The 23,571-nt window shown below is 41.9% G+C and overlaps 1 protein-coding gene across 1 annotated transcript; it reads left to right on the forward strand.

Moving 5' to 3' along the window:
• The first annotated feature begins 8,495 nt into the window (after positions 1-8,495).
• LOC120846896 lies at positions 8,496-13,707 on the forward strand. Its single transcript, XM_040218803.2, has 2 exons — positions 8,496-9,500; positions 13,642-13,707. Exons 1-2 carry the CDS (start codon positions 8,508-8,510, stop codon positions 13,705-13,707), a joined length of 1,059 nt encoding a protein of 352 aa, XP_040074737.2. The 5' UTR covers positions 8,496-8,507.
• The last annotated feature ends 9,864 nt before the right edge of the window (positions 13,708-23,571 follow it).

A 23,571-nucleotide genomic window follows, 5' to 3' on the forward strand; every position in this document is an offset into this window, starting at 1 on the left:
TGCGAGCTCATCCACATCTGAATAATAAAATGAGCGACGCAAACTTTGAGCGTCAACCCTTGCTTAAGCTTAACAAGATCGAGAACCCCTCCGCTCCCCCCCCCCCCCTCACACACACACACACCGGCGAACGCCCAAATCATTAAACGTCTTCAAACGAATTATATGCTTGTGTCCGCATTGTGAAGGTGCAACGACCACGAAGAGGGAGCCAGTTTTTCTTCTTCAATACTTGTGCAAATGTGAAATATAGATTGGAAGTAGTTCATTGTTATGAGTGCTAAAGATGTGCTAAATTTCTCGATTAGCAGGTCTAATATAACACGCACAATAACAGGTAAAATATAAAAGGTATAATACATCATGTATAATAGCCGATACATAACAAAATATTCGCTGTCGAGCATTCTTCACTATACTCCATGCCTTTACCTGTCTGTATTCTTTCCATTGACTTGCGTGATGGCTGATGTCAAGCAGTGGCCACCGGTGGCGCCAGCGGCGGCCCTTACAAAAATATTTACCCACTTTCTAGAGGATTTCTGCAGACGAAAATGTATAGAGGATATAGATATTCCAAAGCAATTTCGCCAACTTTTCTACCCCCGTTTCTAGCTTTTTGGTCGTTTTGTTTCTAGACTTTCAATAGAACGTGGTGTATAGAGATTGAATATACATTGCATATGAAACAGGAATTCTAACTACTTTTGTATGCCCTTTTTATGACAGTAGACCAGTTTTTCTGCCGGGGAAAAAATAATAATTTCCATTGCTTTCTTTTTAGACGTCCATCGATTGCACACTCCACTTGTTGTGTGCTCATACACAGACGTTACAAATAGAGGCGCGAGGGAGCACTGATAACACAAGTCATTCAGTGTTGTTGACTGCTCCGCCGCCTCATATATCCTACACTTGAAAGGCTATTATTTAAACGAGGCCCTCCCCAAACTTAGAACGATGACCAGAACAATGTCCTTTTCTTGATAATGATTTATACGAAATGCCGTTTTTAGGCTTTGGTGAACTGCAGCTCCAACTATAAAACATTGCAGGAGGCTATAATTATTTTAAACAGTCGGAAAAAGGGCTCCGCAAGGAGGTTCCAACTGCGTGCGATGTGGCTTCTCCGCACTACACAATATTATTCTCTCTAGTCCAGCATATCGTAATTCTATAGGCACATAGCGAGAGAAAGTCTATTGTGACGTGGCGATAGAAAACCCTAGCATTTCTACCGTCTGCTCTTTGTAGACTTCAGGTTAAAAGAAGTCTGTACAAAATCTATTAAAAACTAGATACGACACGACTGAATAGGAAGTTAAAAGTCTCGTTAAATGTCTATAAGATTTCTATAAACTGCCTGATATATGTATGTATCTATTTATATATATATATATATGTATATATATTTATATATAAACATATATATATTTATTTATTTAGTTATTTATTTATGGGGGGACTTTCGCATCGCGATCACGATTACTTGCTACAACAACGGGGATTGGTGGTAGCACGGCTGCAGCGATCGTTTGCTTCCGTTGTGGACGTGGTTGGTGGTTCCGTCGTCGTTTAATGTATCGAAGAATAGCAGACGAAAACAAAAATGCACAGCTCCGTTGCCAAGAATCATCAAAAGCAAAGCGAGCCAAACGAAGCGCCCTGGTGCTGTGAAACACGTAATCGCGGGTTTCGGTGATTCGCATAGTGCACGCGCTCCTCCTGGTGTCGTTTTGTTTCGTTTGTTCGTGCGTGTGCGTGCGTGGAACGGGGCGGGGACATTCGCGCGGGCGCCAATTGGTAGCTCCGTTCTCCCGGGTTAGCCCACCCCGCGTCCGCTCGTCCGAAAACGCAAGCCTCGCCGCGCCATTAGGCCACGGTGGACGGTTGTCATTTGCCCACTGTCTTCCTTGGACTTACTTGGTGCGAGCGGGGGAAAAAAATGCGTTGCACAAGCGACGCGTCGTTAGTATTTACAACTTTCGCCAGGGCGGCGTGTCGGGCACAAGGCAGCAGCGGTCGTAATGAATTCCGCCTCGCTTCCTTCTTCTTCCCTTCGTTTCTTTCTCTTTCACTTTTACGAACACCCGGCCAACGGCGAGTGAGAAGCATAATTACGGGCCCGATTATTTAAACTTAATCAGAGCTGCTTTTGGTGAGTTTTTATTGGCGTCAATTAGTTCTCACCTTTTTTCATCGCCTTTTTTGTTTTACTTTCGTTTAACTATATAGATGATTCTTTTTATTTCTTTAAGTTTCGTTTTTACTGAGGTAAAAACGTCGTTGTTTTTTCGTTTTATTTTTTTCCTCCTTAGATTGGCTCGCGTTTTTGTTCGTCCGCCTGGAAGCTAAGATTTTTTCCACACTTAATTGTTAATTTATACGATCGTACGTTAACAGCGGAGGAGAAATCAGTTTGACGCTGCCTACATTCCGCACCCAGACATGTACACGTTACCCCCCCCCCCCCCCAAAAAAAAAAAAAAATAGACACCTTTACTTGTTACTAGCTCAAAAAGTAACTATGAATACGTTACTCGTTACCTATCCTTAAAAAAAACGGGTTACGTTACATCGCAAGTAACAAGTTACTTTTCTCGCTACTTTGACGGCCAAATGCACAACTGCTTTTGTCCCATAGTTTACTGTTTTCTTTTCACTAGTCGTTATACTTAAAGGGGCACTGACACCCCAAAGGTCGTATTTATTTTTATTGTCTAAAACGATGCAAATTGCAGTCATAAACACGCAAAAAAAAAAAAAAAAACGCATCGCGAAAAAATTTTTTTTTATTTTTGGCGTTTGATTCTCCCGCCTCTCGCCTCCTCGCTTCGTTTGATTCGTGACGTCAAGAATCATGAAATTTAGAAGCTTTGTAGGCGAAATCTTTATAACATTTAATGACGGCAATCCTAAAACATGTTTTTTAACGCAATTGCGAACGCACTACGGCCCTTCTTTTTGAAATACCAAAAATCGGGAGTTCGTTGTGGTGCCGTCTCCTGGATTTGTATCCTCCAACGGAAAACAGGCGACACCGCTCAAAACCGGTCCGCCGCAACGCCGGCGCTAAATCCTTTCCTCCTCGCTTTGGGTCGCCATGGCAACAGCAGAGAGTGGTGAAAGAAAGTGGACTCTCAGGCCTCCGCAATATTTGACGTCAAGGCACCGGCGCCGATCGCGCGGGAACTTCGAATTCAGCATTTGGAAATTGTTTTTTTACTTCACAAACAGTAAATTCCGAAATTTCAAATTTTGAGGGTAATGTGCCGGCATCGTTTTCAATTGTTTCGGATAATAAAAAAAAATATGATTTTGATGTGTCAGTGCCCCTTTAAGCAGTAGCTGCCTCTCGAAGTTTCCATCGTTTACGTTTCCCCGCATCCTTGAGAATACATCTCCGGCGACGCTGTAAGGGTCGTTCTACTAACACGCTCGAAGGAACGGCCGTGTTGTGCTCCTGGAAGGACTGGTGAATCTGGGATTTCCTTCTCTCTTTTATTCTTTTTGCTTCTAAACTTCCAAGTTGACAATGGGGTCTCTACCTCAAAGTGTTGGCAACCTCTGGGTTTGCATACGGTCTGTAGACGATTTTAGAAAGGTTCAACCAACGTATCTTACTGTGTTCTCTAAGTAAAGGACATTCCCAGCTGTAGAGTTCGACTGACGTGTTCATCGATAAAACTAGCTCGATAAACCTTTATTTCAATAGACGCATACTCAGGTTAGAACTAAAACATCGCTGTTTGAACGTTGTTATAAACGTTAATCTTCAAAAGTAATGAAATTCCGTAACTCGTTACTTGACCTTAAAAGTAAGTAAGTTACTATTTCCTTTTCTGAAAGAAGTTACTAAATGCGTTACCCCTCACCAAAAAGTAACTAGGTAGATGTAAATTGTGACTAATAACGCGTTACGTACATGTTTGTCAACACCAATAAAAATGCAGAAATAAGAGGTTTCGGACAATTCACTTATCCGTTCCTAGATGTTTAGAGAAGCACGACGTAGAAATTTCAAACCAAGGCTCACCTACGAGCAAAACAACTGAACCAACAAAACATTTATATGGCCACCTAAATACCAGAAAGTTGTAACTTGAAAGATTAGCGGTCGCAAAGATTGCGAAGGAAACTACACTCTAAAATGAATGCGTTCTTGAAAGAATCTTCGACGCCCCCAAGAACTCTTTCAGCTCGTTAAGAACGGTTAAGAACGTTAGAAGGGCAAGTCGGAAATGAGCCTGTGTTTCATGGCGTGAAACTACAACCGGAATTTTTGGCATTTGAAGAGACTTGTCCAGGTCCTGTGTGATCCCAGCAAAAGCCACCGCCATTGCAGTGTTTTCGTTTCCACCTCATAGTTATCTCATAAGTTATGTGAAGACAGCTTACAGTGACCGGGACTTTAGTTACGTTTGTTGATAATTCTAGTGGTTCCACAACCCTGTGCTCCAGTGATCTGTTATTAACGAACAATCTAGATCAGTTTTGTCTTTTTTTAGACAAATACTTTAATGTCTGTGATACTCTTGTAAGCACCGTATTTTCCATTGTATAGGTAATTGCAAGCATGGCGCCCCGACTGGTGCCCCATGAGTACAAGCACGTACAGCTTGCGCGTTAACATAGCTTTGCCGATCTTGAAATTTCAAAGACTTGCAAGCTCAAGCGAGTCAAGGCGGCCGCCAGTGGCCTTGCTTACAATCGTCTGTATGTCGAGCGTTTTTCCCAAACGTTTGTTCTCAGTACGTGTTATACAACAATGCGACTTATACCTGTTTTTTCGCCCTTCAAGTGTGGAACCTTCACTGTGTAAATTCGCTGTGGGGGTGATACTTCTCGTTCGATTCGTTGACGAGATTGAATGGTCAAACTTTCTTCCTCTTGTGCATATATCGTGGCCACAATGCACATATGCAATATTATCAAAACGTTTTGACGCTCCGTCCATAAAAATATGTAAGTATGGCTTTATACCAACTTTTTGTGTGAAAAGACCAGTTTTGGGGTCTTATAAGAAATGTTACTTATAGAACAAAAATGCGGTCCCTATCGTTACATCGAGCCAAAGGCCATTGGGTAGATTGATCATTCTTTCAGTGTCAGTAAAAGATCAGTAACACAATGTTTTCCTGACTTTCAATTATGTATGAATAATACCAAGAACCTGTGGAATGCCCGATCCCCAGAAGCAATGCAGCAGTGACCAGAAGAGTTTTGGGACTGTGGATCCCGATTTACGAAGGCCCCGATACATTTTGGACACTTCTGCTGCTTCTGGGAATTTATCCGGGCAATCCAGAGCTTCTTGGTAATATAATTATTGCAAGCTTCTCTTTTATATCCACACTTTGTCTGTTGGCGTGTGGATCTCTATGTTATGATGATGATATAACAGAGAATGGTTTGCTGGCGGTCAGGTCATTGATGTAGCCTGACCTGCGATGATAGTGCATGCCACTGCCCCATCATACCATCACATCACAACTTACATATTTATCTTACGTTACGTTATATATACAATGTTCTATGTTTTTTCATAGATGAGAGGTTGATGGAGAGATTTCTAAACCTGGCAGATAGAATAGTGGAGGAATTGTTACCTATTATAAAATTGCGAGTCAAGCTGCAGAAGCTAATTAAAGAGCCGAAGGGCGAGGGTTAATACAATTGGTCAAAGTTTAAATTGGAATTCCATTTGTTAAATTCAAGAATATTTCAGATTTCATGGCCCCTCGAATTTGGCTTAAGTTTGTAAGACAAGCGCCAACTAGGTCCATAGAAGTTGCAAGCTATTTATGGCCACCAAGATATAGGCTTCTAGAGTTTTACCCCCTGTTTACAAAGGCCCTGTGGAATGAGTAAAGTGCTCCACTAACCTCACTGAAATGGAGGACGAACAAAATTTGCCAAATCCTCGCCTGACAACATTCTGTGCGAAATGCATTAAGGAGCAGTATTGGGGAGCCTTTCATTCATATTGCAAACTGCGGCCCCCTATATTGTCTTCTTTTTTTCCAAAACACGAAATCGTTTGCGACAAATTGATGCTATGTCTGCCTTCCAAACAGGCCACTCCTGCCTGGTCGACTCAACTGGACACTAAGGTTAAGACGTTTCGCTTTTATTCTGATATTGGTATACCTTCTATCCTAGCTTAGTACAAGCATTGTAGCAGATTCACTCAAGCCCCAGTAACTCCTGTCGTAGGATTTGCTGTGACGCACCCCATCAACAAAGTGGAAAAAAAAAGTTGCTCACACTTCTGCAGAAAGTTTAGCGAAACAATCCGAAATTAGGTGGTAAGAGAGAGTGAAAGGAAGAACTTCCCGACCGTTATTTTATCCAAAAGGGAAAATAGACCTAATTATGTTTTCTGCAACCTGGATCTGTGATAAAATGAGAAAATATAAGATTAACCTGTGCGAAACAGTGGGGCAGTTCAGAAATAGAGTTTTTCAGCTAAACTTACTTTACAAAATACTTAATTGCTCTTTTAAGTTTAGGGTACATACATATATATCCGATACTTTGATGGTCTCTTTGGTTCATTGCTATATTTCGAGACACACAATGTATTTAGTTGCGCTGCGCGACCTGATTCATCACTACAATATAGTCAGCATATAACTTATCTATTTAGCACTAGTACACAGTATTTCAATTACAAGTTCTTACATAACATAAAAATGCATTTAAAGGATTTATTATTGCACAGAACGTTTCCTTCGAATTCAAACTGCAATGACATTGGCATTGCAGTTCATGGAATGCTGTGGCTCTTGAGTGCTTCAAGGCTGCGCCAAATGTGGAACTTCTGCTTAACAAAAAGATGAACGTACCTCGCAAGGAGGGTATTCTGAAGCTATTTAGTTGTACTTGGCCCTTTGCATTTTGAAACTGTTAATTTTAACATCGTTTACCTCTAAATCCCGAAAACACCACTTGTATTCGTGCACAATACAGTTGGAATATAGCTCAATTTGTTTTTTTTATAGATTTGTGTACCTCTTTAATTGGCCTCAGTAGAGTTGCAACCATACACTTAAAATAAGAAAAGGGTGAGGTGTCTTACAGGTGATTTAATTTAATTGTATATTACAAAAAAAACAGCAAGGGTACCGACGGGACTAGTAACACTGCCTAAATTCAGCTAACATGCAGGTTAGCTTTGTTTGAAACTGTTTACTTGTTTGCCTTTTAATTCTTTGCCTGGGTTTGGGATGTGTTCATGCCAGGAACGTATGCAGACGAGGTTGAAGAGTGCGTCAGAAGGAGGGGAGGGGGCTGGTGGTCAGACACAGAGCATTTTGCTTGGCTGGCCTTCCTATCTCTCTGCTTCCACATCTGGATATTTGTCTTCCCCCACCCCATCCTCAAGTTGAAATTATGGGAAGTTTGCAATCATAAGTTTCTCAATTGGCTTTTTGTATCCTCCTGTAAGATGTCGCTGAAAGGTGGTCACAAAACAAAACCATGCTTTGTAACGTGCCCCATTTAAGATTAACGTAAGAGATGTGAGAATTATTTTGTATAAGCCGAAATCCGCAATGTTTTAAAGGTCTTATAATACTCCTGTAAAGCGTTTATAAGCAGCTCTATACCACTAAGGTCATCGCAGATAGAGCTTAAAGGCCTTCTCAGCTTGAAATTGATTAGTGTGTTTACTGTATCGTATAATTTTGTCACTGGTCACTCGAACCGAAATAATATTGCATTGTTGTGATAATCAGACCTGGAATAATTTACCTTCCTGCTGCAGCAAAAGCTGAATCCCATAAAACGAACCAGTTGCATTTTTATTGGATTAAGAAACGCAACGGGTGACGTGCTTGAACCGATAGTGAAGTATCAGCTTTTTTCTTTGTGCATTCAACAGGTGAAGGGATTCGAAGAAAATTGCAGAGTGAAAAGCTGCGAGGCTCGTATCAGAAATGCCTGCTTAACATTTTTGTACTTTATTTATTGCTTTAGCAGGCCATAGTCAGTTGTGCTGATCGAACCAAGTCAATATTATTCCACGCATCAAATTGTATTGCGGTCGGATAAATACATTTGAAAGAGAGAGGTGAAACTTTGATTTTGAGCACGACAATTTAAAGTTTGATCAAGAACTATCATGACTTCTTCTATAATTCTTTAGCAGAAAATGGTTGGTTGCAAGCAGAGACCGGCCATTTTTACCCGAGAGAGTTCTCACTAAGAATGTCAGCCCATGCTTTGCTAAAAGCTTGCCTGCTTAAAGCCTGTGAAAACGCCCTGAAAAGTAAGGCCACTTGAGTAAACATGAAATTTGGCTTGGGTGCGCACTGAATCGACAACACATAGTTGTGCATGTTAGAGCAATGTTATGTTGTGTGTTTCAGTACTGAGCCTATTATATTCCTAATTTACAAGGGTTGTAGTGCGACATTTAAAACAACTTCTATAACCTCCTTGTAACATTTTACTTCTTAGTTCGCTTTGTTCCCATTCACATTGAGCACGGTGGCTTCGTCAAGATGACGCTTCTAAACCACTTCGTGTTCATTGCACAGATGCTGCTTCTGCCGCTGCACCAGGATATGGGCGTCTCCGAGCACTATCAAGCGGCTGATCATCGCGGCGGCTTCGCCGTTCCAGCCGATAACGCGGAGCGAAGTGTGACGGATCTGGACAACTTTTTCCTGTGGAACTTCAACGGACATTTGGATTTTCCACGGTCCATATCGACAGTGACAGCAGCTACTCTAGCGCCGCTCGGCACTATAAAAGACTGGCCGGAACCTGCACTTCTTCGTGGGCACGGTGGCATCGTCAAGATGACGCTTCTAAACCACTTCGTGTTCATTGCACAGGTAGGGAAACAATATCCTTGTTTCCTCCGCAGTAACAATATTTGTCTCTTCCTGCTACCGTGCCCACGGAGCTGTTTGAGTGTGCTGTGTGAATTTGGAATGTTGCCGAAAAACCTGTTTTTGTTGTGTGGTGATGTGGAAGTAAATCCCGGGCCTACTTTAGAAACAATATTGCAAAAACTAGATATTATCTCCGCTGACGTCAGGGAAATCAAATTGAGCCAAGCGGAAACAAAATCTAGACTAGAGACCATAGAGTTGCAAATTAAAAGCCTTGAAGGTCTGAGGTCAGCTGTGAACCAAAACCAAGACAGGACAAAACAACTCGAATCTACTGTTGCATCACTCGTGTATAAGATTGATGACTTGGAAAATCGCAGCAGAAGAAATAATCTAATTATTTTCGGTCTTTCTGAGCTGCCAAACGAAGACAGCAGCAAACTCGAAGAGCGAGTAACAAAGGAGGTCCTTGAGGACAAACTGTCCGTAAAAACCAATGGAATTGAACGCATACATCGCCTGGGAAAACCAACTGAAGGTAAAACTTGTCCAGTGATTCTCAAACTACTTGACTTCAGAGACAAGATGAAAATTCTACGTAACTGTAATAGGTTAAAGAATGAACCATTATCAATCAGCGAGGACTACTCGAAACGAGTTCAGGGAATAAAAAAAAAACTGCTCGAAAGCTCGAAATCAAATAAGCTTGCCGGTGAAAAGGTCACTTTGATGTACGACAAAGTTAAAATAAACGGAAAAGTGTATACTTGGGACGACGTCAAAAACGACAAGAGTTTGATAGCTGATATTGAACAGGCTTCAAGTCCATGACTAAAGCCTAGCCGTATCAATAATGATTACGAATTTCGCCTACTCAACTTAAACGCGAGGAGTATCGTGAATAAAACTGATAAACTTGAAACAGCTATTCTGAATACCGAACCTTATATTGTTGTAATCACCGAAACGTGGCTGTCAGACAGTATACAAGATAGCGAAATCACGCCTCCCAACTACACAATCTTGCGCAAAAATAGGGGATCACGTGGCGGCGGAGTCACGATTCTTGCTCGAAACGGGATTTTATGTACGTACATTGCTGCCCGATTCCCAGGGAATTGAGTGCTTATGATGTAAAATCAGCTATGAGAACAGTTGCTGCTTCATTGCTGTGGCCTACAGGCCCCCAAACACAGCTCCAGAGTTCTTTTGTAATATGTATGATTATATGCGTAAGAATCTTAACCTGAACAGTAAGATCACAATAGCAGGTGACTTTAATTTACCTCTAGTTGATTGGTCCTTTTCGAAACCCCAGAAATTTTTCCATGGTGTTGATATTCTTTCAGAACTATGTTTTCATTATAACCTAACTCAAATTGTTACCGAAAACACTCGTATTCAAGGCTCGACACAAACAGTGCTTGATTTGGTCCTGGTTAGTGATCGTTTTCTCAGCCACGAGTACAATATCGACGTCTTAGATGGTATATCTGACCACGAAATGGTTTTGTGCTCTTTTAAAATGAACTCTGTAGTTTCTGCTGCGCCGCAAGTTTCTACAGTACTGGACTATAGCAATGCAGACGACGTTGGCGTACTCGATTACTTTGATATGCATTTTGATACCTTCCAATTGCTCTTCTCCAACGCTCTTACCACTACCGATACCCTTTGGAACGAATTTAAAGTAGCCATTCAGTTCTGCACTTCAAACTTTATCCCAACTAAGACGAAAAGAACTGACAGAAAGAACCCTTGGATAACGCGGGAAATTATTCACGTGAAACGTAAAATAAACAGGCTGCGCAAATGTGCAAAGAAAACTAAAACACTTCTTAATAAAGATAAGTTGGCACAGCTGAATACAGAACTTGGCCTCAAAGTTAGATCAGCTAAGCATTCATTTTTCAATGTGACACTTCAGTCGTTTATTAAGTCGTCACCTCGTAAATTCTGGAGCCACGTTAACCCTAAAACTAATTCGCACCTAGAATCACTGTCAAATGATAAAACCAATCTAGCGAAGATGTTCAACGAGTACTTTCTTTCTGTATTTACTATGGATAATGATAATATACCTTCTCTTGTCTCTTGTTCAGCTCTGCCCACATTGGACAATGTAGTAGCTACCGAACAAGGTGTCTTGCAGCTCTTACTTAACCTCAATAGTAAAAAGAGTGCTGGCCCTGACAGTCTACCCAATGAATTTTTAAAAAGGTACGCGGAATAGATAGCAAAGTATCTCGTACTCATCTTTAGACACTCCCTCAACACAGGGGAAATTCCTGAGGACTGGAAATTGGCTAAAGTAATCCCCATATATAAATCTGGAAACAAAAAGGAGTTTACTAATTACAGGCCTATATCTCTCACTTCAACTTGCTCCAAAATACTCGAGCACATTATACTAAAACACATTTCAACCTTCGTCGAGAACAATAATATAATAACCCCATTCCAGCACGGCTTCAGGCGTCAGTTATCGACTGTTACTCAGCTGACCGAAAGCATTCATGACTTTTCTACTGTAATTAACAACAGGGGTCAGGTTGACATTATATTCATAGATCTATCGAAAGCATTCGACAGAGTATCCTACACAAAACTACTATTCAAGCTAGAAACTATTCTGGGAGCAGGCAAAATACTTAATTGGATAAGAAACTACCTTTCTGATCGCTATCAGTTTGTGACAATTCACGCTCATTCATCGTCAAAGGGAAAAGTTTCATCTGGTGTTCCACAGGGATCGGTACTGGCACCTTTCCTGTTTCTTATTTACATAAATGACATAGTTCAAAACGTTAATGTAAAAATCCGTCTTTTTGCTGACGATTGTATACTGTACTAACAAATCAACAATGAACAGGATGAAATCAACCTTAACAATGCACTTCAACACATTGTAAAATGGTGTCATGACTGTCAGATGTTGTTAAATTTAGATAAAACTGTATCTATGACCATAACTAACAAAAAGCAACCTAAATCGTTTTCCTACCACATCAACAATAAACCCCTGGAGAAAGTCACACAGTACAAGTACCTCGGCCTACATATAAGCCATGACCTCCGTTGGGACTTACACATAGACTCTGTAACTCAAAAAGCGCTAAAGAAACTTAATTTTCTAAAAAGAACCGTAAAAAGTGGATCGACTGAGACGAAATTATTAGCCTACAAAACGCTAGTCCGCCCTATGCTCGAGTACGCCAACGTCGTCTGGTTCCCATACACGGCCTCTGGTGCCGTGTATGGGAACTAATCTAAAGCGAAATCGCTTCGTTCTATGCAAAAGATGATAGTCCCACCAATTGGATAAGCATTTTCAGTAGCTTAGTCATCGATAAGCATCATTTTCAAGAGCAGTAGACTCTCAGGTAGAGAATAAAGGTTTCTCAAAGATTTGCCGCTGTGCTACCCGTGTCGGCCATGACTACGCACACACCGCCCTCTCATTGTGCCACCCATGTCGGCCATGTCTACGCATGCACCGCCCTCTCTTTCTCGTCCTTCCAAGCTCGCTTGAATGCCTAGTTTCCTTTCGTTTCGCTCTCCCGGGGTCGCGCTTGTCTTGTTTCCTCCGGCTCCTCGGGGCGGTGATAGTCGTCCACGCGAATGAATGACCACCAATCAAGACAACAATAAATGTGTGTGCGTGCTTTTCGTCCCGATGACCACCGATCGAAACAATAAATGTGTTCGTACCTTTGTTCAAATGTCTGTGTCACGTCGGTGTCGTGTGCTAAACAGCTTCGCTGGTTATCCACCTTCACAAAGTGGAATGGCTCATGATCTTTTTCTATGATCCACCTCCCCCACAACCAGCTGTTTGCTTCTGTAGGCCTGCCACGGCAGGTCCCAACATTTTCGACCTGCCTTTATTGATAATTTTTATGAGCGGATTAGTGCTGGCAAAAGGTATTCGCCACATTACCGGTGCTGCTGCCTGTCTTTTGTCCGGCTACTACGTGATAGACGTTGCATTCTGCCAAGTGCAGAGAAGGCATCGCTCTTCGTCGATACAAAGTATTTTACGTCTATTGAGCTTCCTGTGAACGCGCTTTCATGCATAACGTTTAGTCAGCTTCTTTGTGTATTTTTTTTCAGGCATTTTACGGTGGTCATCTTGTATGGGGGACAGAGGCCCTGTCAGGCACCAAGCCTTTATCTCTGCCCCCCACGCGGAACTTTTCGCGAAACACATTAAAAAAAAGATCAGGATTTTATCTGTGTTTCTATATATATATATATACATAAAAATACTGACAAGAGGCTATTTGCTAACAATAATTCGTTGCTGTGAGCACTATAAAATGGTGACATTTTAGCGATGTTGTTTAAGTAAGTAAAATAATGTTTAATTTTTTCACCGCAACCCCCCCCCCCCCCCCCCCCCCCCCCCACACACACACACCCCAGGCATTTCAAAGATTCCTAGCAAATGATTCGGGGGAATCGGAGGGAAATCCCCTCCCGGCCGAACACTGGCGATGCTTATGTTGAAGATGTGTGCCAATTTTTATTTTTGACAACCTTTAACTTCCCTCAAAACTAGCACGTGATGTGTTAAGACTACCGTATTTTGGCTGTAATACTAATAGATCAAAATATTAGCTCAGTAAAGCCACGGATGCGCATTCGACTTCTAGCTTTTTGCAAAAATTAAATATTAAGCTTCAGCCTTGCAAGGTAGTCTTGCATTTTTTGTGAATGGTTTAACCTCAGTGCACAAAAGTTCTTTTTTTTTGTCATTAAATTTTTTTTGTTAACGTTACACTTGTTAACGTTGCAGACATTGAAAACCCTTGGTGTTTGCAAGAAAAAGGTCAAAGTTGCAATGAACAAAGGTGAACGCTAATGAGTCTTTGAAGTAGGTCATTTAAGAAATTCAGAATGTTTATATTTTAGGCAGATATATATTTTTATTGTGTACCCAGTTTTATTCTAATAATACATAATACACATCACTATACTTGTGAGCAACTGTATCTTCTCTGTTGATTTCACCCACGGCCAGTGAGAAGTTAGAGATTCTGCGGCACCTTTTCTTTTGCTTACATATGTTGCCCTGTACCTCTATAATTAATCTTGACATAAGCAGCAATTACAAATGTGCTCCTGAAGCACCATCGAAGCCAGCAAGTTTTTTTAATAGAGATAGAGCACCAGAAGAGAAGCCCTATTGTTCTAAACCTGTTTTTGGACGTATTTGAAATATGAAATATGTCAAGGTTTTTTATTAGCTTTTTGAAGCGTCAAATCATAAAGAAAGATCATCATGAAGGGCATTTTCTGAAAAAGTTATTTTTAAGCTCTTTTTCTAACAAGTGAATCTTTTTAGTCATCTTTGCAGAGTTTTGAAACAGGAGACAACATAAATAAGGGGTAACCCATAACACGCCACTAATTTAGATGTGTTGTATACTGCATCCTTTTTATCTGTCGTGTCCTGTTTCAAATATCTTAAAGTGGGCCTCACAAAGAACTGACGTATTGGAAAAAGGGCTTAATAGAACTCCTCAGGTTTTTTTTTATGAAAAACAGGTTTTTTTTTTCTAAAAAAACATAAAAAGAACTCATAAGGGCTCTTTACGGTGAACTGATTCATCAAAAACGAGCTGGTATGAACTTCTCGAAAGTTCTCCATTAAAAACCGTTTCATAAAAAAGTGCTTGAAAGGCCTCCTGAATGGTTGTCTAGAATTTGTTTTTTATTAAAAATATCTTAAAATAACTTTTTAGCGGTTTTTCACAATTAACTTTCGCATCAAAAAAGCAGTTAGAAAGAACCCTTATAGGTTCTCCACGAAGAGCCTTTTTAGAGGGTGCTTAAAATAACTTTTTTAAGGTGCTCAATATGAAAGGCCGAAGAACCATCAGGTTTTTTTTTTAAAGTGTACCGACGCTCTAGTCTATCTGATGCTTTGGTGCCACTGGTCCTCTAGTGTTGGTCTAAATTATGGTACCATTAAATACAAACAATCGTAACATGAGTCAATAGGGTTCATCTCACATTCAAGCACTTTTCCCGAAAAAAATTGTACAGGTCTGCAAATTATTGCCACACTGGGGAAGCTTATCAGACCCGTTTATTCTATATTACTTCTTCTTTCTTCTCCCCCCCAGTTCTGATCTTTGTCGTCTTCTTTCATCTCCAGGCTCACTTCACTTCCCCGTGCTTCAGAAGTTATCCCTCCTGGGATAACACTGAAAAACATTTCCAATTGAGGCAGTCTCCGTCGTCTCGTTAGGGCCCAAGTACCAAATCGTCTTCAATATGCCCTGCTGGGCAGCCATTTTCACAACGCGGTAAGGCCCCGAAAAACTGGCGCTTGACCCCGGGATTCCTTTTCTGACGAAAACGAGGTCATCAACCTTTAGGTTTGGTATTGCGGCGTTGTGTCTTTTATCAAAGTTTCGTTTCATGGTGCCCCTGTACTTTTGTTTTGCGGCGTCTGTTTTGGGTATTTCTGTGAGTCTCAATTTCTCTGTTAACCCCAGCTTATGATTGGCCGATAGAAAGGGAACTTTCCCAGTGGCCGCAAAGATCGGGTACATCCCAGGCCCTTCGTGAACTATCTGTTGTGGTGAGACACAGCTGCTTCGAGACAGCACTTCCAGCCTCCTGGAAAATCTGGGTACATTTTCATGTATTGCTTAAAGTCCCGAATTGTTCGTTCCGCAAGGCCGATGGCTGCAGGATGGTACGGTGCAGAAACCTTCAGTGAAATACCTCGCTGTCTTGCCCAATGTTCGAGCTTCTTGCTTCTGAAGGCTGGTTCATTGTCGGATTTTGATACCTTGACGCTCTTGAAGATTTCTCGGTTGAGCAAGGCTATGACGCTGTTCGCATCTTCTCTTCCAGCTCGAGTGGCTACCATTCTTGTGCATTCATCAATACAAATAAGGAACGCTTGCGTCTGTTTTACTCCTACGCTCTTCTTTTTCAACTCTGCGAAGTCCAAGTGGACAACCCCAAAATGGTTCCTTGGAGTACTCCGGAGTTGTCATTACGTCAGTAGCTTGCTTGAACTTTGCCTTGTGAAGTTGAGATTCGTGACAAGACTGAATGTATTTGCTTGTGTCCTGCTCCATGTTCGGCCAGGTGAATCTCTTGGTGACCTTTTTATAGGTTCGCCAAAAGCCATCGTGTCCACCGGATTCTGGGCTATCATGATACTCTTGTAAAACTGTAGGAATCATGGAAGGAGGTACTTGGAACTTTCCCTCTTCAAAGAATATATGTTCAGTTCCCTCCCCCAGCTTTGCTCGGCTTACAGTTCCCTGACTTCCGCCACTTAGAGGAATAAGGCGCGAAAGAGCTTCGGCGTCCGTCAGCAGTAGACCAGGGTGGTGGATAATGTCAAACTGGAACTGCTGGAGCTCATTGACCCACCTCGTAAGTCGGCCTTTTGGTTGTGTCATTTTAAGAAGGTAAGTCAGGGCTTGGTGGTCTGTGAACAACTTAAACGGAGACCCCTTGAGGTCACGTGACCTCAAGGAGTCACCTATCCCTCAGTACGCTTCCATCTTCCTCCTCAAGAGCTGCGCTCTAACCGGCGTTACAGGGAATTGTAAACGGCTTTCATTTTTTTAATAAATGCTCTGAAGTGCCCGGCCAGACCGAGGAACACTCGGAGAGAGTGTACGCCATACGGGTTAACCAGTTGGGAAATCCTTGCCACAGACTCTTCTTTTGTGCTTTTTGTAGAGCCGTTAAACACTCTGCCGAGGAAAACTACCTGGGTCTGGAAGAACTCGCTCTTCCTTAAATTAACCTTCAGTTTTGCCGAGCTAAGGGCTGACAACACTTGTGATAAATGGTGCCGGTGTTCCTCCTCTGTTTTTGAGTAGACAATGATGTCGTCGATGCACACGTTGCAAAAATTCCCCAGGTACGATTTCAGGACCTGATTCACCATCTTCTGAAACCACGCAGGGGAATTCTTCCAGCCAAATGGGAGGCGGTTATACTCGTACAGGCCAAAGGGTGTTGTGAACGCTGTGTACATCTTGGTTTCTTCTTGTAAGGGCACCTGCCGAAATCCTTTGCACAGGTCAATCCGCGAAAAGCATCGGCAACATCCTGTTTCATCTATGATGGCTTCAATTTGTGGCACTGGGAAAGGGATTGGATCAGTCTGCTTGTTCAAAGCACGGCAGTCCGTGCAGAGCCTGAAGGTCCCCTCCTCTTTGGGTGCGATGGTGATAGGTGACGCAAACGGAGACACCGAAGGCCTGATGATGTCTGCATCTAGCATGTTTTGCGGCTCCTGCTTGAGCCACACCTTCTTCTCTCTAGTCATGTTATAGGGATTTTTACGCACGACTGTCTTGTCACTGATGTTGAAGGGCACCGTGAATTCGGGGGTAGCCAGAGGGTAGCTGCGAATACTGAACAATTCAGGGTATAAATTAGGAATGTCTTCAGCTGCAGTAATAAGCTTTGGTTGCTGAGTACTAGAGAATTGCAGGCCAAACATCTGCGGTCAGCCGTATTTTCGACTGTGACTTTATCATCCCAGTAGATGTTCATTTTTAGCCGTTTCATGTCTGGCCGTGAGAGTAGGAAGTCATAATCCACTCCACCAGTCACCAGAGCAACAACTTCAATACTTTGACCCTCGAAGTTAACGGTGACATTTGTGCATTCCTCATAAAGGTTCGTTCTGCCATCATAACTTTGAACTTGAATTGTTTTTCCTAAGTAGGTCTTCAATACGTCTGTTTTTGTCTTGTTAATGATCGATATTGAGGCGCCGCTATCAAGAAGGGCACGCGTCTTACGACCATCAATATCAACGGCGATATGTAAGAGGCTCGAAGATAAGTACGCAGTCTCGTTTGGCATCTTCGGGTGAGACTGACCACCCTCCTTTATTCGTTGTTTTTTTTCTTGTCCTGAACCTCCCGACTGCTCCTCAGCATCCGTGAAGCGGACCGCCTGGTTCTGGTTAGAGTTCTAAATTGACTGTTCCCACGGAAGCCTCTGCTGACGGGCATCATTTGGTGTTGTACGCTGCGTTACAGCGTTATGTTGAAGATTTCTATCTATGGCATGGCTGGAGTTTGGTGTCATCGGCGCGACAGCTCGAGGTGGAAAACTTCCGTCAATGGGGTTGCTGGAGATGTTGATGTCTTGCATGCTCTGAAGCAAGTCTTTGACGGATTTGAGATTTCGAGCTTGTACTTGTTTTTGGATTTCACGTGGAAGTCCATGAAGTATCAATGATATTATTGCCGACTCTGGCAGGTGGGGTTCGGCAAGTTGAAGGAGCTTTCTCTTCTCAAAAAAATATTCGAGGATCAGACCTGTCTTGTACTTGTAGGAGATAGCTTGATCCCATCTATCTACGGGATTCCTCTTGAAACTGGTGAGAAAACTTGCCTTCCAATCACTCCAGCTTTCTTCCGGGTGGTCCACTAGGCAAAGTTCAAACTACTTCTTTGCGACGCCCGTCAGAAAAAGGTGCATGTTCCTGATGCGGTCCTGCTCTGAGTTCCAGAAATTCTTCTCTGAAGCATGCTGATAAAAGTCAATCCATCCCTTCGGACTCGATGAATATCCGTCAAACATGTCTGGCTTCACTGTTTCAAATCTAGGTTTCTCCTTTTCTTTCATGGAGGATACGATGGCCTGCATCAGCTCATTTTGCTGGGTTATCTGCTGTTGCAGTGGCTGCAGGGCTTGTAGCATCATCGCCGTGCTCGAGGTAGATACCGAAGTCTCTTCCGATAATCTCCGACATTGCAGTAGTACCGTTTCTTGGAAAACTGACAGTTGCAGGTTTACCTTGACGGATCTGGAGCTGAGAAGTTCCGTAATTGACTTCTTTGCCCTCTGTGTAACCAGCTCAACCAGCTGTGGTGTACTGATATGTCGAGGAAGATCTGTCGTGGCATCATCTTGAACATTGTAACTCAAAAATACAATTTCTTTAGTAGAGCTTGGATCTATGTTGAAGGTTACCCACAATTTGCTGATCCTGTCGACTGCGCCAAATTTGTAGGGGTCTACAAATTATTTCCACACTGGGGAAGCTTATCAGACCCGTTTATTCTATCTTCTTCTTTATTCACCCCCAATTCTGATCGTTGTCGTCTTCTTTCATTCCCAGGCTCACTTCAAAAATAATTAAACAAATTTCCGGGTTGCTTGACCCTTTAAAGGATTACTGAACTCTCAGCTAAGTGCTTGGATAGGTTGCGTATGTCATAAAAAAAAACTTTCCAAGAAGGAAACATTTTTACCGCCATATTTCTTTCCCGAGAAACATTTTAAGTTTTCCCCGATTTTGACACTTCGCGGCCCAAAACAGGAGCATGTTTCAGAATCGTTCCCAGAGACAATGAACTCCCGAAGAAACTTCAGAACTATGTTTACTCCAGTGTCTTAAGTTCAATATGTTTGACTAAGTCTGATGTGCTCCTTTATTATTGGCAAGCTTCGCTAAAAGTGCAATTGTTATTGCCTTGTATACCAGTATTATTTGTATCTTGATATTTTATCTCGTAATTCTATGAAATAAACAAACAAAAATGCAGATGCGAATTGAATCGATGAAGGACAATTTTTGTGTGATGCAAACAGCCTGTAGTCAATGGTTGGCGACTGAAAACAATAATATGGAAAACGCCCTTTTCATATATTGCAGGTCCCAAGCCGGTAGTCGCAATGCTTGCTGGAAGGCCAAGTTGCAGTACCCTCTAGTCTTTATATGTAAATAGCAAGGCGCAGGAGTAATAAAGGCTGGTTGCTTCACCTAAGCACGCGCTGTCATTTTCCAGAGCAAACAAACCCATCAATTTTGTTCTACATTGCCATATTGTAATATTGTCTTATATTGCCTGGTGTGGGAATATGTTTTTCTTGCCAACGCACACAATGCATGATCAAAGGCGTCGGCAGAGTATCGGGTGTCGATATCGGAGTTATGGAAATGATCTATTAAAACTCTCCCATGAAGCTCATTGACGATATTTAACAAACTATGTGTAATGTTATTTCGCACATATTTTCGCTGGCAGGCACAACACTACCGATGAGTGACAAAAACACAGCCGCATCTCGCTTCTCGTTTCAGATATTCTACAAAAAACACTTCAAAACCATTTCAGATGATGAAGCTGTCTAAGCAAAACGCACACAAGACGCACTCCATGCCACCTTTCATGTCCTTCAGGTCAACACGAACCTTATTTGAACATACCTTATTATATGAAAGAAGACAGCGATTTTCCTCGACTCTCGATCTGTTTTAATTTTTGGTTATTTACTTACATCATAAAACCTGCATCTAGTTAGATTTCCGTCTAGTTATGGCAGGAATTCTTCATAAGACTGCGGTGTCCCTTTGAAGAAACCGAAGATCCGAAACGCAACACGCAAAGTAAAGAAATCTTTACGGGCACACAAGATCTTGCCTGTAATGTAGGAACCGTGTTTCGTTCTGTTTGTTATTCTGGCTACTGGAATATATGTAGCCCGATAAAATACCCTCCACAACGATGGGCTAAAAAATATCTGCACTGTAAAAAATAACTGAAAAAAATTAGACGAAGCTTGCCAGCTCTCTAGCCACAAATTACCTTTTTTCGTCTGTTTTTCTTTTTTCTCTTTTTGTTTCCGTAAATTTTGCTAAAAATTGTGTTCGGTTCTTGTCCTTTTTGTAAAATGACCGACTTTCTGTTGCCCAGCTTAGTAGAAAAACAGTTTCTCTTTTTGCAAATGTGAAACAGTGTTTTTGTAAAAAAAAGCGGGTTTCTGTTCTGGAAGTTTGGAAAAAACAGTCCCGGCCTTTTCCGGATTCCAAGAAAAGTATTGCAGGGATAAATACCAGCGAGCTGCGTCGCTGGTATTTACCTCGCCATTCAAGTTCTAAATACAAAAAGAAGCGGGAATACAAGGTACAATGGACGTACATATGCAAACAGAACAACACACAAATAGCAGTCACGCAACAACCAAATCAATCCTGCACCCTTGTCTACGCATGATATGTTTACCCGATCGCCATATATGGCAGTCTTATTTTTGAATTCGACTTGGCCGGTTACTGCGACATTTGTCGCCTAAACACGCAGAGGCTGACAAAATAGTACTCTCACTTAATATTTATTTAAAATCTTCCGAGGGAATTACTTTACATATCTTGATCTAGTGCCGTCGGAAAAAAAACATATTAGATTAATTAACTACAATTCATTAATTACCTTTTAACATTTATTCTTTGAATCATGTTAAAAATTAAGTATTCACACTGATTCCTATTAGAAGCTATAGGAATTACTAGATCTTCGTTAATTCACGCACTCCGGAACAAAGAAGAAACAAAAGCGTTTGGTACAAAATGGGCAGATGTCTATTTTGTTCCAAACGCTATTTTTTAGGCACAGCGCGGTGCTTGAAATGCAAAACTACTTCGCCGTGACGTGTCGCAGAGTCTATCGCTCTGTCTGAGCTCTGGATTAGCATAGGACGGCTTTATTTCTTGTAGATGTCTCTGCGCGCCAGGTGTCTATTTATCTTCTCGTGCTTCGTCGTCTAACTCTTTATATTATGGTATGGAATGCACTTGCTCTCTGGTTGTCGACCATACCCGAAACAGGTTACTCTTGTCAAATTTGCGCCAGAAATACGTGCTGCCTCGAAGCTTCCTTTTTCTTTTAATTCTTTCGGCACCGTAGTTGCCGCGGTGTTCTTCCAGACTCCGACAACGAAGCCCTACTCTTATCGGCGACAGTGCTGTGTGTACCTGTGCAATTGGGTGGGAATAAAAAATGAAACGTTGCGTTCGAAATGTGTTTCAGACGGGATTTTAGAAACGTTGAGGTCGCTGACAAAACGACTCGTGGGATTAAATTATAATGAGGTCGAGACCTGGGCTAGATTGCATTCACTGCACATGATGTGGCTTAAACAGCGCTAAAAGCACGAACGGCGAGAAAATGATCAACACAGGACAAGCGCTGACTCGGAATTCGAAACGGATAAAAATTAGGCAAGAGCTCTAACAACACATTGTAAGACATGCGTCCCTACATCACCCAGCCACATCAGTGCATCGTGGAACGTTAATATTTTGCACGTGCTTGACGTCTTGTTTATGCATAGCTCGCCCAGACAGAGTTTTGAGGGAGGTTTTATGAGCCCTACATAGATTATCACTGTGGACGAGCTACGCATAAGCGGGACGTCAGTCACATTATTTAAAAATGTGTTTCTATTGCTTCTTTTATTTTTATATATTTCAAGTAACAAACTTCCACTTGCGAGTCAGCACTTTTCTTGTGATGATCGTTTCCTTCTCTGCGTTCCCGTTTCTTGCATTGTTTAAAAAATATAGCGTAGGATTAAAAAGCCTCGTATTCTAGCTTTATCTCCAAAGTCGTTAAATCAATAAAAGGCGGTACTCAAATGGTTTATTAAAGAAGTTTTGGCTAAGATAAATAATTTTAGAGTGGAATGTTACTAATCGGATATCGTTTGGTGGGTCAAAAGGAAGACGGCAGAAAGTAAGAAAACTGATTTTCGGTACGAAAGTTAAAAAAATATAGCGCACTATTTCGTGCCTCCTTTCTTTCGAAAGCTTTCCGCCTTTTCGCCGTGATATATCCGCGGTACCCAAAGCACGTCAGCCGAACCAAGCCCCCGGACTGGACAGGAGCACTCCGTCCCTCCGGCATGTGTGCCCGTCAACAATCAATCCGTCGCCGATCATTTGGATTCGCGTTTGCGGCCACTGAGTGCCGTGACGGCACTTCTCATCACTTGCGAATGATAAGTTCCATGGTGCGCTTAAAAAGCACGGTGGAAGCTTCGAGTCAGCGTACCGTTCCCCAAGCACTTCATGAGCCCGTGATTTCTTATTTCGCTTTTGAGTTGAGGAGGAAAGCTAAGGAGGAAGAAGTCTCAAAATCGTTTCATGGCCCCTTTAGGGAGGCATCGTTTAAACGCGTTTACAAGACATTAAACAGTCGTTTCGCGCACTTTTCCAGCTTTAAAATTACCGGGGAAACTGAAATGGTGTTTAGGCCACGTCACGTGCATTCGCCCGCTGAATTTAGCATGAAGAGTGAATTGCTATATTATATGTTAGGTGTCGTTGATCTCCACGCTACATTTTGCGTGAAATGCATCGGCGGTCAGACGGACGAAGTTTCTGGGATTGGGAGTTCCCCTGAAATTTGGAGGAACTGTCCTTGTGCGGAAAGGATTTTCTTTTTGTGTGTTGTCAGCTTTCTGATAGCAACGGTTTCGCTCAATTGATGCAGCCGTAATGCATTGTCTGGCTGCACTTGATGAACTCCATGCGACTTTATTGTACATCGTGCGCACCTTGCCGATTTGCGGTATGATGACGTAACTAAAAACAACCCGAAAAAGGTCCTGGCCGCCTTTTTTCTTCCGGCATTTGCTTAATTGAGAATTCGTTGAAAAGTATTTCCGGGGGAATTAATTTAATGTAACTTTATTTTTGAATAAAATACTATAAAAAGACAGCGGTAGTCTATATTTACAGCGTTTTTTTTTTTCTCATTCTTCTCTCATGAAATAATTGCAAAACTAGATAAAAATAGCGTACCAAGCACCCACTCACTATTAATGACAACGATAAAACAACTTGGGTGAGCATGTTGACTGAAAAATGATTTTTCCTTTTTCGTTTTCTATTTTTCCTCTTTCTATTTTTTCTGCTTGAATAAAATACCAACCGTAAATA

This window comes from Ixodes scapularis, unplaced genomic scaffold, assembly GCF_016920785.2.
Source record: "Ixodes scapularis isolate PalLabHiFi unplaced genomic scaffold, ASM1692078v2 PGA_scaffold0__279_contigs__length_252992795, whole genome shotgun sequence".
NCBI classification, from domain to species: Eukaryota; Metazoa; Arthropoda; class Arachnida; order Ixodida; family Ixodidae; genus Ixodes; species Ixodes scapularis.

Bases quoted from the DNA above. Each gene is read 5' to 3' on its own strand.
- LOC120846896 (XM_040218803.2), top strand. From the start codon at position 8,508: ATGACGCTTCTAAACCACTTCGTGTTCATTGCACAGATGCTGCTTCTG. The intron at 9,501-13,641 runs GTTCAGGGAATA...TTAACGTTGCAG, and splicing joins GCGAGGACTACTCGAAACGA to ACATTGAAAACCCTTGGTGT.